At 61.3% G+C, this 16,783-nt stretch overlaps 1 protein-coding gene across 3 annotated transcripts in view; it reads left to right on the top strand.

Annotated features, from left to right (window-relative positions):
- Positions 1-5,022, top strand: part of MGMT (O-6-methylguanine-DNA methyltransferase) — a 275,632-nt gene extending 270,610 nt beyond the window's left edge. For all 3 annotated transcript variants that reach the window (XM_008249830.5, XM_089313808.1, XM_051836651.3), the window contains one exon: positions 4,715-5,022. In XM_008249830.5, coding sequence (XP_008248052.4) covers positions 4,715-4,834 — 120 coding nt within the window. In that variant the 3' untranslated portion in view covers positions 4,835-5,022. The remainder of the gene's footprint in view (positions 1-4,714) is intronic.
- The last annotated feature ends 11,761 nt before the right edge of the window (positions 5,023-16,783 follow it).

Genomic DNA, 16,783 nt, shown 5'->3' with positions numbered 1-16,783 from the left:
AGGAGTTAGTTTATTCACAGATTGCCGTGAGCGTTAATGACCCCCCGAGTCTTGTTCTGCCAGTCACCCGGATGGCTGTTGATAAAGATTTAGCATCATGTTCTGAGTGTCAGGGTTGTCAGTGCAGCTGAACCATTTGACCAGAAGAAAAAAACGCACAGGGAGCTATTGATTACAGCTTCTCGGTGTCACTTGTTCACCAGGATTTAGGTATTGATGAGGCTGCGAGTGAAAACAAGCTCTTTCCCTGTGGGCTGCTACCCAGAAGAACAAAGGCAAAGTTGGAAAAAATATTCAGCCAGTCCTGGAATCAGAGGATTCCGCTATTGATCGCAAGGCCCCTTCATGTTATTTTTGTTGGAGACAAATCTATGGGTTTGGAAGTTTCATAGCATTTGAGAAAGGGCCTGCGTAAGTGATGGATTCGTGTATTGGATGAATTAGATTTCACAGCATGAAGATTTCAATGCGGCTGTGATATTATGAGCTGCTTGGTTATTGATAAAAATTACATTTTATGCAGCACGGGCTTTAAAGAAGAGGGCTTGGGTGCACAGATCCTTTGAAAGCGTCCTTAGGGCGCCAATAACTTTTAGCAGATTTTCATTCTAATAGCCTGAAATTTGCGCCAAAAGTAATGCACGTGGGAGCAGCGGCCCCCGTTTTCTTTTTGTAAGAGTCGCTTACTTGGAAAAGCAGAGGGACAGAGGAGAGACGGAGCGAGCGTCCATCCGCTGGTTCACTCCCCAGATGACTGCCGCAGCCAGGTCCGGGCCGGGACGAAGCCAGGAGCCAGGAACTCCATCGCGGTCTCCCAAGTGGGTGGCAGAAACCCAAGGACTTGGGCCTTGCCTTCCCAGGGTGCCTTAGCAAGAAGCTGATCAGAAGCAGAGCAGCCGGGACTGAAACTGGCACTCTGCTGTGGGACGCTGGTGGCGTAGGCAGGAGCCCCGCCCACTGCGCCACAGCAGCGTGTGCTCTGTGCATCTGCCAGTCAGTTCTCCATCGCTACACCCGCAAGATGGAGGCTGGGCCTGGCATGGTGACTGTTACTCCCCGGCCTCAGTGCCCAGCCCTTATGGGGACCTGGAAAGGCGAGAGAGAGACATGTGTCCCTGGTCCTCACTGCTGTGATCCTGCAGGGCGAGTCGGAAGTCAGTCCTGGAGTCAGCGGCGAGGCAGGAAAACAGAAATGATGCTGAAGTGTCTGACCCTGGGCTGAAGGAGACGCTGACCTCTTTATCCGTCGGAAGTGTGAATCGTGTGGCATCTGACAATGCCCTCGCGGCCACTGCTAACAGGACTGTTGTACTTGATAAGAATCATCAGTGGGGTAACTGTTCCCTTCCTAATACCACCTGTCACTCCCTCCGAGGAGACAGGAATGGCCCCATGTGGGACTTGGCAGAGCGGCCACTTCTCGCTCTCACACTCTGCACTGGCACCGCGAGCTCCGGGTCCCCAGAGCCCTCAGACTAGGCCCACACGTTGCTATGGCAACCCAACTCCCGGTCCAACCGGCCTGGCTTTGGGAGTAGAGGACGCCAGCCTGCGTGCACCGATCCCCTGTGACCCACAAGGGCCTCTCTTCTGGACACACAGGACTGGGAGCGTTGGGACAGTGGCCCAGAGTTTTGTTGGGACACAGCCTTGCCTTTTGTTACGTATGACGACGCTTCAAAAAGTTACTGCAAAGATGGAATTAAAAGCATGAGTGTCTTTTGGTGTAAGATGTCTCTGGCACCTCCAATTTTGAGGGGCGCAGACATGCTTTTCAGACTACTTGGAAAATGCTCATTAGGCAAAAAGTGGTGCTTGGGCCCTTCTGTGCCTGTCAACAGCTATGTGAGCTTGGGGGGCGCGGGGGCCTCTGTGACATGAGTCCAAGCCCTGGCCTAGAGGTCCTGAGGATGGGATGTGAGGAGTCGTGGTGTCCACACGCTGGGGACTTTGTGAGTGCTGTGCCCGAGGAGGGGCTGGGCGTCGGCCCGGTCCGTGGCTGGGCCCCACTGAGGGTGCACCTGGCGGGCGAGCTCTGGTGGTGGCAGTGGGGCTGACGACCCTGAGGGCTTCCGCTGGAGAAAGGGCAGGCATGACAGACCAGGAGGCCGTCATGCCCAGACACCACACTCAGGATCCTGGGGCACTGCCCGGCCACTACCTCAGACACTCCGCGTGTGGCGGCTGGTCCCTGGGTCCCGCTTTCCGCGTTAGTGGGCATGGGGGTGGCCGAGGGCAGAGATCCTGCTGTGAGCTGTGGGATGAGTTGGGAAGAAAGGGGACCAGGGTTTCCGTGGGCCCAGAGGCAGCAGGGGGCGTCCTTATCCTCCGGGCTCCTTCAGGGTCTGCGTGCGTTCTCATCATGGCAGGGACGGGAGCAGGGGAGGCCCAGTGTGAGCGCTCGAGGCAGGGCCCAGGCGTCTGGGGTGCAGGGGAGAGCCGGCGGCTCTCACAGAATTGCACGGTTCAGGTGGAGTGGGAGTTGGCTAGTAATTGGTTGCTGGCACCTGCTGTGATGGCCCAGAACTTTCTGCAGTGAGCTCAGAGCCCCCCGCCCACCTGGTCTCTGAAGCTGGCACTGGTTCCTGTTCTGCTTGTCAGTGGTCTGTGTGCCACAGAGCAGCCACCGAAGTGTTTTGCTCCGCGCTGACGTGCATCACTGCCTGTGTCTGTGGCCCTCCTTGGCTGACCATGGCCCCTGAGTCCCTGATCCCGGGCTCAGCTGACCACGGCCCCCGAGTCCCTGATCCCGGGCTCGGCTGACCATGGCCCCCGAGTCCCTGATCCCGGGCTCAGCTGACCACGGCCCCCGAGTCCCTGATCCCGGGGAGCTGCATGAGCACAGAGGCTGTCTCTAGGGGCGCTCAGGTGGATGCCGTACTTAAGAAGAATGGGGACATCGCTCAGACTCGCCCCCACTGCCTTGGGAAGCCCCCACAGGGCAGTTCTGAGGTCCTGAGTGCGGTGACTTGGTGGGGTCCTTCATCAGAAACCACCCAGAGCCCCCAGAGCCCGTGCACCAGCTGCACGGGTGTGGCTGTCCCTGGTCCATCATTGCGCTCTGAGCTGTTTCCCTGGCTGCCCAGGGAGAGAGGAGGCCTCAGGGCACCTTCCATCTGCACAGCCCAGCCAGCAGCAGGACCATGGGGGCCCCGTCCCCCACGATTGGTGCTCTGAAGCACCCTGGATTGGCCACAAGGGAGCAAACTTTAGGCACTGGCCCTTGGTGGCTGCAGGAGGGGTGTGCAGAGTCTCACTCAGAAGCCTTGGGCCTGGAAGGTCAGGAGCCCACAGATCTGGACGGTGCTGTCCCAGGCAAGGGAAATCCCAGGTCAGGGCTGTGGGCAGGGCCCAAGGAGACTGCAGCGAGGGCTCCGTCTCTGGGGGCATGGCAGTCAAGGGAGGAAGACCTGCTGCAATTCAGAACTCCCCAGAATCGTGCTGGCCCAAGCTCACCTCGGGGGCGGGTATGGTGTCACCCTGAGCTACAGGTCAGCCTGACCGGGCACCTTGACCGCCGGCACTGCCTGGGGAACCCCCTTGAGGATCTTCTCTGCGTGGGGTTGGATGTGTGCTGTGTCCTCCTGGGAGGGCCTCGCTTGACTGGAACCTCTGTGTCACCCACACAGAAGGTGTGAATGGCCACACCTTCCCTCCCATGGCCATCTGCAGGGGAGGGGTGTGGGTCTGGGGTCCTTGACAGTACTGAGCTGGGGAGGGAGGGGTTCCTCAGTGAGAGCCCAGGAAGTCAGTGCTTCCCAGACCCCCACCTGCGTGCCCGGGAGACACACGAGGGGCACCCGGCCTGTCCGACTCCAGGAAGTGAACACCATAGGCTTTGGCAAAGCAGACCCTGCAAGGGTACCTCCAGAAGTTCGTGGAAAATGGAAGTCAGAATACGAGTTGATTTGGGTGCAAAGAATTTGGGTTATGCACCTGTAAGTTTTTGCATAGTGCTTTCCACGTCCTGTGAAAGGGTGTCGGTGGAGTGATACAGGGGGTGTGATACAGCAGGTGAAGCCGCCGCCTGCGCTGCCGGCGTCCCGTATGTGCTGGTGAGTGTCCCAGCTGCTGTGCCTTCGTTTCAGCTCCCTGCTGATGGCCTGGGAAAAGCAGTGACAGAGGCACGCGTGCCTGGGCCCTGCCACCGGCATGGGAGACCCAGACGAAGCTCCTGGCTCGGGCCTGTCTCTGCCCTCGTGGTTTCAGCCACTCAGTGAACCAGTGAATGGAAAGTCTCTCTCTGTCTCTCCCTTTCTGTAACAGAAAAAAAAAAAAAAAAAACACAAAGGACGCCAAAAACATCTTCACCCAAACTCTCTTTTAACGCCGTCCTCCTAGGGACTTTCTGAAGTGTCGTCATAGCAACAAAGGCCTGGCCGTGACCCAGTAAAGCTTTCTCCGGAGACGAGGCAGTGCATCAGGCCCACAGCCGCAGCTGCCCGTGCCCTGTGCGGCAGTGGCCGTGCAGGTTCTCCCCACAATGTCTCAGAAGTGCTGGAGGACAGTGGGGCCACGGGGAAGTTGGACATGTGGTGCTCGCCTCTGTGAGGTCATAGATCACTCATCGGAGGAGACTGTTCATCAGTCGGGTTCCCTGGAAGAAGCCCCCGTCCGCCTCGGGCCTGGGGTGGGAGTGACGCAGGGCAGAGCCAGCCTGCCTGGCACCAGCCCATTCCTGGCCAGACTCACGGTGGCCGCCTCTGTTTTCCAGGTCCCCATCCTGATCCCGTGCCACAGGGTGATCTGCAGCAGCGGAGCCGTGGGCAACTACTCCGGAGGAGGCCTGGCTGTGAAGGAATGGCTTCTGGCCCACGAGGGCGCCAGGAAGTGAAGCCAGCCTGCAGGGGAGGCTCGGGCCCAGCCAGGACCTGGCTAGGGGTGGCCGGCGGCAGCACCGGCTGCCAGCAGGCTGGCCAAGATTGAGCGTGTGGCTGGGGCAAGTGAAGGCGGCCTGCGTCAGGGGGTGGGGGGCATGCGTGGGGGCTGCCTTGTATTAAAGGAGCCGATGTGTCCTGGGGACTCTATGTCTGCCCGTTCTTGTTCCTGCATCTTGCAGCCGAGTGAGTCTGGATGCCCCGTTGTTGTGCTCGTCACATGCCCCCTTCCCTAACACTGTCATTGCCCCGTTCCTAGTGTCCATGAGTCCAGGGAGGGGATGGTGGAGAAGGCACAGCCGGCCTCAGGGCCCCCCAGACAACAGCCCAGAGCCACCCCACAGTGCAGAGCTGGGCAGGGTCCCCGGGCGGCCCACCCTTCCCAGCCGTGCCGGTTGCTGGTTTCTAAACCCCACGCCTGCTGCAGTCTCGCGGGAGGTGGTTTCTAAACCCCACGCCTGCTGCAGTCTCGCGGGAGGACTGGGATCCCGGCCACCAAGCAGTGCCCACAGGAGGTTTCCTAGTGCAGTTTCCCAGCTGCCAGGAAACCTGCTGCGAGACGCATCCTCTGGCGCCTGCGCAGATCACGGGAAATAGCCGTTTCCCAAAAGAGCGGCGCAGGCTGTCGGACGAGGGCACGGGGGGTGGCACCGTTCCACGTGCTCCCGTCAGCCCAGATCCCAGCATTTCTGCCAAGTCTGCAGCTTTTGGGGCAGATGCTGGGGAGGGAGGCACGTGGGGCTGGCCCCCAAGGGCCTCAAGGACGGGGCCTGTTAGGGCCCCAGCACCCTGCTGTTGACTGGAGGTCAGAGGTCACACGCGCGCCCTGCGGCCTGACGCTCCGTTGTCTCCTTGTGCCTGTAGCCTTAGAGTGGACCCCACCTGCAGAACAGGCACAGCGTGTGCCGGGGCCCCGGTGGCAGCGCCCGCGGCTTGTGTGTGTCCCCTGACGCTGGGTGAGAGCAGCGACAGCCGGGCAGCGTGCACGGTGCGGGCTCCTGGTCTGGCGCCGAACCTTTCACCAGCGCAACAGCAGGTCCCAGACAAAAGCACACGCGAGGCTTCCCTCAGCCGTCGGTGGTTGGTTCTTGTGTCACACCAGCCAGGCGCGTTCTGGGTTCTCCCCTGAGCTCTGCAGCTGGGAGCAGCACCCACTGGCTCTGGCAGGGGGAGCAGTGCTCTGGGCCTGCCTGTGTGGAGGGTCACGTGGACACCTGGGGTTTCAGCACCCGGCAAGCCTGGGGAGCACCGTGCACACGGGCCCGGCCCCGTCTGGCCCCTGCAGGCTGCTTCCGCCGGTCTTCTGATTGTCCTCTACGCAAGAGCCAAGGGCAGCCGCTGCTGGGGTCCTGGAGCCAAGGGCAGCCGCTGCTGGGGTCCTGGTCCAGAAGCCTTCCTCCTTGCCTCTCTGCACTCTGTTCCAGTGCTTCCCAACAGAGGGCGCTATGGCTGTGCCGTGCGCTGTTGGGAGACCCCCAGCCGGCTCCTGCTCAGGCTGAGCTTGAATGTGGATGACAGGGTGGAGGCCTGCTGGTTCCTGTGCTGGCTCAAGGTGGTCCCATAGGCCGCCCTCCGGTGCCGGGAGAGTGGGTCCCACACACAGCCGGAGCCTCCTGTGTGACCTCATGCTTCCAGCAGGGACAGGCTCCAAGACAGGCCTGGGCAGTGCCGCTGACCGGGTGTGAGCCTCCAGCCTGGGTCGGCCATAGACAGGGGCCAGGCCCTGTGACCTCCTAGGGCACCTGGGAGCTTCGTGGCACCTAGACCCGCACAGGGGCCAGTGTGGGCTGTGTGCTCGGAGCAGAACCGTCTCCAAGGGCTTCCCCAGCCCTGTCAGAGGGGGCTTCACAGGTGCCCTGGGGCCGTGCTGGCAGGGCAGCAGCAGGGCCTGCCCCAGCACAGCTGGCTACCGCTCCAGGGCACAACATGGAGCCTCGCACAGGTCGCCGAGAGCCGCCCCAGCTTGAGGTCACGGTGCCGCTTGGGGGAACGAAGAACAGGAGAGGCACAAAGAAATAGGAAAATATTCTCCAGATACAGAGAACAAGAACGCTGTGTTCCGTGGCCTGGGTTCCACGTCCCCCCTCCACTGCCGGGGCCGCATCCAGCACCGAGACACCTTGAACTCTGATGAGACCCCCAAACCAGCTGCTGTGTCCTCGCCGAGTCCATGGACCCGACCAAGGTCAGGCAGGCTCCTGTGGTGTCTGTTTTTACAGGGGAGCGACAGAACTGAGAGCTGGCTGCCCCCACCCTCGCGGTGGCTCTGGGTGCCGGGTTAGGGAACCTAAGCGAGGCGGTAGCCCTGGTGTTGCGGTTTCAAAGGCAGCGGCTGTGGGCGGCCTTGCTCTCGACCTCCCACTGCTCTGTTCTCAGCAGGCGGATGCGGCTTGCGGAGCAGCCCTGGGTGGCTTGGTGCTGTGCCGGAGACCCATCCGCCTCTGCACCCGGGGTGGCTTCTGTCTCATCTGATTCCTTTCCTGGTTTCTGCTCCCTGCGTGGGTACCTGGAATCCGCCAGGCGAGGGGCTGAACGTGTCCAGAGTGGATGCGTTTGTATGGAAACCACGCATTTTGTTTCTTGTTTGAGAACAGTGGTGTTTTCCCAGAACTTACTTCCTGTGGGAAAGCTGCAATGTTGGAATCAAAACCTGCACCCTGGGTTGCAGGAAGGCCTCCGTGGCATAAGAAGCGGTGGGGGCCCCAGAGTGGCAGCCACGCCCAGAGCAGCTGTGCCACGGGTACAGCGCACCAGTGCAGTAGGGCCCCCTGGATCCAGGCACACGAGGACAGGGCATCGCCGTGGGCCATGTCTCCCTGCCGTGTCTCAGCAGCTACATGCCCACCGCGGCCATTGTCATGGCCATGTGCATGGACTGTGGCGCCAACTCAGGCCTCACACCCTCAGAACAGGCGGGACGTTGCAGCCAGGTGGAAACTTTGATTTCCCTGCAGAGCTTGGGAGGGGTCCTGGGGCCATTTGCTTTCAGCCTGCCTGCAGGAGGGTTCTGAGCGATGGCCAGTCAGCCGTGTGTGGACCCGGCGAGGGAGAGGGCCCCGACCTCGTAGACTTCCCCGGAGGCCCAGCGGGGGGACTCCGGGTACTGTGCTGCGTGCACGGCTCTGTGGATCTCAGTTCTGTGTTTTCTGCGACTGTTGGAAGGTGGGGGCCTGGAGGACCCTTGGAGACCCTGAAGGGGGTTCTAAATTGGCTTGGCCTTGTTCCTGGGCATTTGGTTCAAACTTTGCATTCGAGAAACTGGTTGGTTTTACTTAGTTTGGAAGAGAGACTGAGCGACTGAATGCTCTGTAGAAGTCTGCTGCCCGGTAGTGTGTGCATGTGTGTGTGCATGTGTGTGCATGAGCACATGTGTGTGTGCATGTGTGCATGCTTGTGTGTACACATGTGCGTGTGTGTGCATGTGTGTGCGTGCATCTGTCCATAGGACCGGGGAGGCAGCATCAGCAGCCAGGGCCAGATTCTGGAGCTACTGCAGGTCCCGCCCCGTCTCTGAGTGACTGAGGGCAGCCGTCCGGAGTCCTCGGGACCCCACGGCTCCAGCTGCTGACAGACGGGGGACATCTGGCCTCCGTCACCAGGTTGGCTCCGACAGGGTCTGTGATGGGGTGGGGGCAGGGTGGTTGGGAAAGTGGGAAGTGGTGACGGCAGAGCCCAGCCTGACAGCGCCTCTGACTGATGAAAGGACACTGTTAACGAGCCTTTAAAGTTTCTCATTAATGTTTTTTTCATTGAAAAAAGCCACAAGGAAAAATCCCACGTGGACAGTAACTAAGATCGATCCCGTACAGCATGGTATCAGTGGTGGGGGCCTTAAAAAAAAAAAAAAGCTCTCCGTGAAATGCTTGTTCCCAAGCTGCCATTTACTGGGTGTGGAGAGTGAGGCACGTGGGGGTCTCGGGGGGCAGGGGGAGTGAGATACGCTGCAAAGACACGAGTCTGAGGATGCGAAGCCAACATCGAAATTACTGTTGTGGCCTCTCACTCAGTGGGAGGGAAGGAGTCTGCCTTCCAGGCTGGGGGGACTCGTGCCTGCCCGGGGAGAGTCCCACGGAGCGTGTCTGAGTGGGTTCTGATTGTGTGGGGCTCTGAGCCCAGGGAGGAGCAGAGGGACCAGGGAATTCTGTCTCCTCCCCATACTCCCGAGAGGCAGGAGGCACTGTCACCCAGGGTCCACACGGCACCTCGCACCCACACCCCACCGTCCCCACAGTGTGCGCTGCTTGTGTTTGGATCCTAAACAGAAGCAATTTGTGTGTTTCCAGATTGATTTGTTGACTTCAGTTAAGGGAAACCCAGCTGGAGAAAATATCAGTGTCCAAACACAAGCAACATGTGACGCGCAAAAAAGTGTTGCTTTGGCATGTTCTGGTTGCCATGACTACAAGGAGACGCGCGTGCCTGTGCGAGGGCTGGCAGGCCACATGAGAGCCACGTGCAGCCTGGAGTTGGGTCCAAGCAGGCAGGGCTTCCTCTGTCCTGGACTTGGGCTTGGGGCCCACCTGAGCCTCTCCACCTGTGTCCAAGGGGGGCTGCAGAGGAGGCAGGACGGTCGCCATCCCCACGGCTCCGGCCTTCCAACTGAATGGGGGCTGCATCCGTGCTGGGCCTGTAGCCAGAGCGCAGGCATCAGAGCTGAGCACAGCCCCTTACCGCCGCCGTTCACGCCTTGGAGACGTGTTGCAGGGACTCTGTCCACCGCCCCAGTGCAGGGTGCGATTACTGAGCAGAGGCCTCCAGTTCAGGCTGGAAACAAGGCCCCGGCCCCTGGACACCCCCTGCTGGGGCAGGCACTCCTTCCCCGGGACCGGTGAGCCCTGGAGCAGCTGTCTCCCACAGCATCACTCCCCGTGGGTTCCCAAGAAAGGGACTTTTAAGATGCTCCCTCTAGTCCCAGCAAAGACAAAAGATGAGTGGTGTCTTCAGGGCCTCAAGGCCTGGCCCTGGCTGTGGGGGCCCCAGATCAGGGACCCTGCTGGAGAAAGCCGGTGTGGGTGTCCCGGGGGTCCCAGGCGTCCCAGCCACAGGCAGTGCCACCACCCTCTCCTGAGGAGCTTCCTCTGAGATGGGGACACGCGTGCTTCATGGGCCTAATAGGCGACAGCCATGACCTTGCTCATGCCTTCCACGCAGCCTTCGTGAAGGTGCAGGGTCCTGGTCCCACCGTAGCACTTGGCAGCTTTTTCAGACCGCGCAAAAGCAGCTGACAAGCCGCCGGCGCAGGGCTCCCCACGACTCGCGGCAGAGTGTGGGCCCCTCCGGCTCCCCAGAAGGCGTGGCTGACAGTCACAGTGGTCACTGCTCAGCCGGATGTTTGAGGGGAGCAGCACCTAGGAGAAGACGGGGCGTCCTGCCCACCGTAGGGTCCCTTTCTCCAAGGGCCACCCAGCAGCCGGCAGTGCCTTGCAATCAGGAGCACAGACAACCATGAAACGGTGGTCACCGGAGCCTCTGTCCAAACCCCCACCCCTCCCGGAGGCTCCCCACCAGCGCCAGCCCCAGGAGGACAAGGAGGCTGTTGAGGGAGATGATGTCCAAGATCAAGGCCGGCCCCAGCAGGTGCCAGGAGCCAGGAAGAGGCTCTGTTCTGCAGGCCCTCAGCTCTAGGCACACGCACACCCGACCTGGGCAGGTTTCCCAGCATGCTCTCTCCCGGGAACCCTGCTGTTCCGGAATGGGAGCTTTCCCACTGACATCACCTTCTCCTAGGTCACCCTTCTAGAACCTTCTTCCCAGGAAAGGGCATTTCCTGGCACCAAGGCAGCAGCTGGAATCGTTGCAGTGGCCTGGCGAGCAGCTTAGGCTTGGAGGTCTCTGGCCTAGACCCCTGGACTCACCAGGGTGCCTTGCTGGGGGCTGCGGCTGGACCTTGAGCTCCTCTTCCCCCACAGGACAGGCCGGCCCCTCCCCCATGCCGTCAGTGCTGGGTTCCCTTCAAGGTGAGTGGACGGCAGAGAAACCCTGTGCTGGGCCTGCAAGGGCCATGGGCTGGGGCAGGCCGGACAGGTGGTGCTGAGGGGTGGGACAGACAGCCTCTCTCCGGCAGAGGGGCAGATGCTGCAGGGTGGCAGGGCCCCGCGGTCCACAGCCCCCGTCCCGGGTGGGCTGGCTCTGATCAGAAAGCTCCACCCCAGGGAGTCCCTGTGTGCTTCCTGGGTGCCCCAGCAGGCTCGGGTTCTGGCCTCTGGTGCCTCTCTCAGCCCGCAGGAGCCCTGATGGGCTGACTTCCCGCCCACCAAGATCTCTGAGGCCAGGTGGACAGCCACCTGTGGCCACTGCCCTCCAGCCCCGCTGCTGGTGGCCGGAGCCTCCTGGCTGCCCTGTCCTCGCTCTGGGTCACTGAGCACAGACCATGGTGAGACTCGCTGCCTCCACCTGCCCTGAGCCCAGCAGCATGGTCTGCAGGGGCCTGAGGGGCACCTGGACCAGGGAGCAAGGGCCTTGGCAGACATGACCAGGAGGCCTCCTCTCCAGAGAGCCTGCGTGGTGAGCGTTTGCTCAGGGTCCCTGTGGCCGCCAAGAGGAGGCAGCAGGGCCCTGGACACAGCGCTGCCCTGCCGCCGGCTGGGAAAGGCTGCAGCCTGACCCCAGGGGCATCTCAGGTGGAGACCAGGGAGGCAGCCGTGGGCCCCTCCTTCCCAGGGTGCACCTGGTGAGGAGCAGGTGTCCCTTGGCCCTTGGGATGGTGTTGTGATGGGGGAGGGGTCGTAGGGGCTGCAGGCTGGCTCAGGTGCCCAGACCAGAGCCTTCTCCACCTGTGGTCCCCAGGCTTCCCATCACTCTGCCCATTTCTCAGGCAGGACCACGACCCCCAGGAGCAGGCCCAACCCCAGAATCTCCTTCCCTGCTCCACCTGTTCAGAGGCGCTTTTCAGCTCAGGACCAAACCCAGACAGGTTAGAAGAGCGGCAGGGAGTGTCGGCGATGCCTCAGTCCGTGATCGTGAGGACGGACGTGGGACGGCGGGGTCAGGGCCAGCAGCCTCACAGGTGGGCTGCAGCTTTCTGTGCCTCTCAGTGCCCTTACCTGGGGAGTGAGTGTGTTCCTGTCGCTCCTAATGACGTGCCCAGCTCCAAACCAAAGCCGACAGGGGCTTGTCCCCCCCCCCCCCGGGCCGGGTGCATCCCCTGGGACTGCCTTGCTCGGAAGCAGAGCAGTCACTTCTCCCTGCTTCCCTGATGGTGCTGCCTGGTGGGGGCAGCTGGGAGCCGGAGGAGGGGTCCCTGGCCTGCACTGGAGCAGTGCGGGGCTGTGAGGAGCTGTGCAGGGCTGTAAGGGATTCCCAAGGACCTCTGAAGACTCAGTGGCTCGCCGAGAAATCAAGAAAGGTGTGTGTGCCAAGAAGCATGAGCAGGGCTGGCATGTTCGCCCCTGGAGCAGAGGTCTGGCCCCGTTGGTGGGGGGGGAGAGCTGGCTCTGGGTGCGGGGGTCCCTAGTGACCATTGCAGCGGGTGGGGGGTTACAAGCAGTCCCCCACCCCCTGTACCTAGTTCTGCATATATACAGGGAGGGGCTTCCAGAAGTTCGTGGAAAATGTACATAATCTTTTAATTCTATTTTCTGCAAACCTTTGGAAGTAGCCTAGTGGGTATATAAGGAGGGAGAGAGGGAAGAAGGAAGGAATGTCAGTATTAAAAAAGTACCTTGGGCCAGCGCTGTAGTGTAGCAGGTAAAGCTGCCATCTGCAGTGCCGGCATCCCATATGCAGGCCGCTTCAAGTTCTCATTGCTCCACTTCCAGTCCAACTCCCTGCTAATGCCCCGGGAAAGCAGCAGAAGATGGTCCAAGTGCCTGGGCTGCCGTCCACCATGTGAGAGGTGGAATGGAGTTCCAGGCTCCGGGCAGTGGCCAGGCCCAGCCCTGCTTGTCTTTTGGGGGGTGAACCAACAAGTGGGAGCTCTCAGCAGAGGCTGCTTTTTTTTTTTTTTACAGGCAGAGTGGACAGTGAGAGAGAGAGACAGAGAGAAAGGTCTTCCTTTGCCGTTGGTTCACCCTCCAATGGCCACCGCGGCCGGCGCACTGCGCTGATCCGATGGCAGGAGCCAGGTGCTTCTCCTGGTCTCCCATGGGGTGCAGGGCCCAAGCACTTGGGCCATCCTCCACTGCACTCCCTGGCCACAACAGAGAGCTGGCCTGGAAGAGGGACAACCAGGAAAGAATCTGGTGCCCCGACTGGACTAGAACCTGGTGTGCCAGCGCCGCAAGGCGGAGGATTAGCCTAGTGAGCCACGGCACTGGCAGCAGAGGCTGCTTTTTTTTTTTTTTTTTTTTTACAGGCAGAGTGGACAGTGAGAGGAGAAACAGAGAGAAAGGTCTTCCTTTGCCGTTGGTTCACCCTCCAATGGCCGCCGCGGCCGGCGCGCTGTGGCCGGCGCACCGCGCTGATCCGATGGCAGGAGCCAGGAGCCAGGTGCTTTTCCTGGTCTCCCACGGGGTGCAGGGCCCAAGCACCTGGGCCATAGCAGAGGCTGCTGTTAAGGACGGCAGCGAGCCCTGCCCCCCAGCAGTGAGCGCTGCTGTAGGAGACAAAAAGCCACAGACAGAGGCCTCCGAGTCCTTAAGTCTTTCTGAGTTAGAATTCACCGGTGACGGTGGGCTCATGGGGGCTATAGAAGCCCTGTGGGAGGCCCTGCCATCACCTGCACCCGGGACCCATCGGGGTCTCCAAACCCCGGCAAGGAGGGGTGGCCTGCGGCCTGCTCTCGCTGGGTGCTGTGTGTGACACTGCTTCTCTGCCAGGTGTCTGCAGCTTGGGATTGGACAGCAAAGCATCAGGGACCCAGGGGGTGCCCTCTGTCCGACCCCAGCCCTCCCGTCGGTGAGGCCGCCCGGGGGGCTTGTGAGGCTGGCTTCCAGCGAGCAGACGGACGGGCGTGAAGACTGCGCCGATGCCTGAGGGGAGGCTCAGGAAGCAGGAGGACACCTCCCTTTGAGAGCCTTCTGCAGGTCCTGCCTCCTCACCGTGGCTGCTGTCACACTGCTGTCTTCCCGGGGGGCCACACGTCACTGCCAGCCTCATCTCTGAGAAGGGAGTGGGCCAACGTCACTGTGGAGCTGCGTGGCCCCGGCACGGTGCACGGCTAAGTGGGCACTGCCCTGCTGGACGAGGCCCTGTGCCCAGCATCTCACCCAGGCTCCCAGGCTCCGTGGGCACCAGGCGGGCCAGGCCTAGTGCAGCAGGTGCTGGAGTGCTCCCCGTCCTGAATCAGGGCCCCTAGGGCTGAGAGCACCCACCCAGGAGGATTCCCCACCCCTGGGTGCCGAGGCCCCGAGCCAGGAGCAGGGCCGTGCACACGTGGTGCCTGGGAAGGGCTTGGTGGGTGAGCACGGAGGAAATGGCAGAAGACCCCCACTCGGGCCAGCCCAGTGACCGAAGGCGCTTGATGGGGCGAGGAGGCTTTTTCTCCTGACTCCCTCCGTGCTTTTTTGCAAAACTGAAGCTTCCGGCTATGGAAGAGCCACTCCCTGTGACAGCACCTGCTGGTTCTGGGCTGTGCTTGGGCGTGGAGCGGCAGGAGGTCTTTGTGACCCCCCACCTGCAGCCTGGGGGCGACCCCACCCGTGTCCCCAGCCCGTGGGCAGTCGTGAGCAGCAGGGGAGACGGCAGGGGCACGGACGGCCTGTCGGCAGCAGCTTAAACATTAAGGAGCCATCACGGCAAACATCAGTGGCTTGGTCAGGAGAAACACAGTGTGGTTTTACGAGGAAGTCAAGTTACACATAAAACAGCGATTGTGAGTCTGGTGACAATGCTGAGAAAACCTGAGTGTCGCAGCCATCGCGGAGTCTCTTCCTCCAACAGGCGAGGAAAGTCGGGACCCGGCCTCCCGCACCTGCGCCAGACCCCCCGACCCGTGCCTCGACCCACCCTGCGGAGGCAGGGGCCCCGCTCGCGTGTGCAGCCCGAAGACGGCTCTGGGGTGTGCGTGTGAGTACGTGTCTGCTGCCTTCAAGTCTTGTGTCCTCTGACCCTAGATTCTGGGTGGCCCAGCCCCCAAAGTCTAATCCCCAGGACCTGAGGTGGCACACGGGGCAGCAGTGCCGGCCCTGGACCCGAGAGTGCTGGTGACGGCGCCGTGCGTGAAGCCTGCTCCTCGCGCAGGGAGGCAGCCTGCTGCCCGCACTCCGCAGGCCGGGGACGCCTGCCGAGCTGGGAATACTCATTTATTTAAAGCTGCCTCTTCTCCGAGATGCAGAATGACACGTCTAAACATCTCAGCACCGAGAGCCGTGTAGCTGTCTGTCCCTCTCCATGCGGACATCCAGCTTGTGCCCAGGAAGCGATGTGACAGGTATTCCACCGTCGCAAGCAAATTGCTCTCAGATGTAGATGAGCCGATTTTCACGAGGCAATGATGGCGCCAGGCCTCGGCCTGCTGGCTGCTGTGCGTCCACTCACCGCCGGCTGTGGGGTCACTGCCCCCTCCTCCTCCAATCCTCCAGGAGGGCTCCCCAGTGTGCCTGCTTTGTCCACAGGGCCCCAGCTGGCCTCCCGGCTGCATCCATTGTGCAGGCTGTGCAGCAGATCCACCCTGGTGTCTGTGTCTCTGTGCTCGGGGGACATGCTGGCCTTGGGCTTGAACTCTCACAGGCCGTGTCGTCTTGGGTGGGCTGTGCAACCCTGCCAGCCCTGGTTTCAGCAGTGGACAGAGTGGGAACACCATAGTCGGGTAGCTCAGGACCTGAGTGTGTGACCTGCCGGGGTGGAGGGTCTCGAGGTGAGCAGGCAGGATTATCCTGGCGCATGCACTTACAGCAGACAGAAGAGGGGCAGACCCAGGGCGGAGAGCTAGAGGAAGACAGAGCAGAGATCAGACTGGTGTGGCCATGGCGGGGAACACCAGGAGCCCCCAGGAGCTGGAAGAGGCAGGAAAGGCCGTGTCCTGGAGCCACAGACGGCGGCATCATGGCCGCCCTCCAGCCTCATTTCAGACATGTGGCCCCCCAGAGCAGAGAGCGGCTCTGCAGGTGGAGCACCCCGGGCTCCTCGTGCTTCTGCATCAGAAATGGGGACATTAGCGGCCCGCCCCCACCAGGTTGTTTCCTGTCCGCGGGGCGTCGGCCACGTGCAGCAGCAGCCCACTGCCAGCAGGTGCTGAGCCCTCGGATGCTGGTGGTTGTGGTCTGCACGTCAGATGTTAGAGTCGCAGGAGCCTGAGTGTGGACCCCCACCCAGCAGCTCTTGGCTCCAACCACGTGTCGGGTTTCACCGGGCTGCAGGTGCCCCACCTGCGGGAAGCGCACACCTGTGTGGCCATCCTCGCCGCCTACTGAAAAGGTCCTTTTCTCTGCCCTTCTCTTGAAACCTTGTGGGGGAGGCCCAGGGAGGCCTTCAGGTCAAGGCCAGCCTTGCAAGGTGGGGTCTCGGGATCTCCGCCTTCCAGGGCTGGTTGCTGTGGGTGATGGAGAGAGGCATGGGATCGCGCCGTACACCAGGAGTGGGAGGGCAGGGTCACAGCTGGGTCTCTCACAGCCCTGTTCCTGGGTGTTGCAGCTCAAAGTGTGGGCTGAGAGCCTGGGCCCCCACCAGGCTCACTGAGAATGTACCGGCAAGACTTTTTGGTTTTGTTTGAAAGAGATATAGAGATTTCCCACCCATTGGTCCACTCCCCCAAATGCCCACAACAGCCGAGCCCGGGCCACGAGCCCAGAAACCTGTGTGGGTCTCCCATACGGGAGACAGGGACCCGAGTACTTCAGTGTCACCTGCTAATTCCCGGGGTCACGTTAGCAGGAATGGAGCCCAGGCACCCGATGTGGGCCGCAGGCATCCCGAGCAAGGGCCCCCCCCCCACAGAGAATTTCATGACTGTGAACCCCAGAAGCACTTAGAGCTGTATTTTTTTGTTTTGTTTTTGGTTTTTTTTTGGTTGGTTGTGGGTTTTTTTT

This window comes from Oryctolagus cuniculus, chromosome 15 (genome assembly GCF_051225735.1).
Source record: "Oryctolagus cuniculus isolate XC-2025 breed Fujian yellow rabbit chromosome 15, ASM5122573v1, whole genome shotgun sequence".
Taxonomy (NCBI): Eukaryota; Metazoa; Chordata; class Mammalia; order Lagomorpha; family Leporidae; genus Oryctolagus; species Oryctolagus cuniculus.
This window is presented reverse-complemented; position numbering and strand designations above follow the sequence as displayed.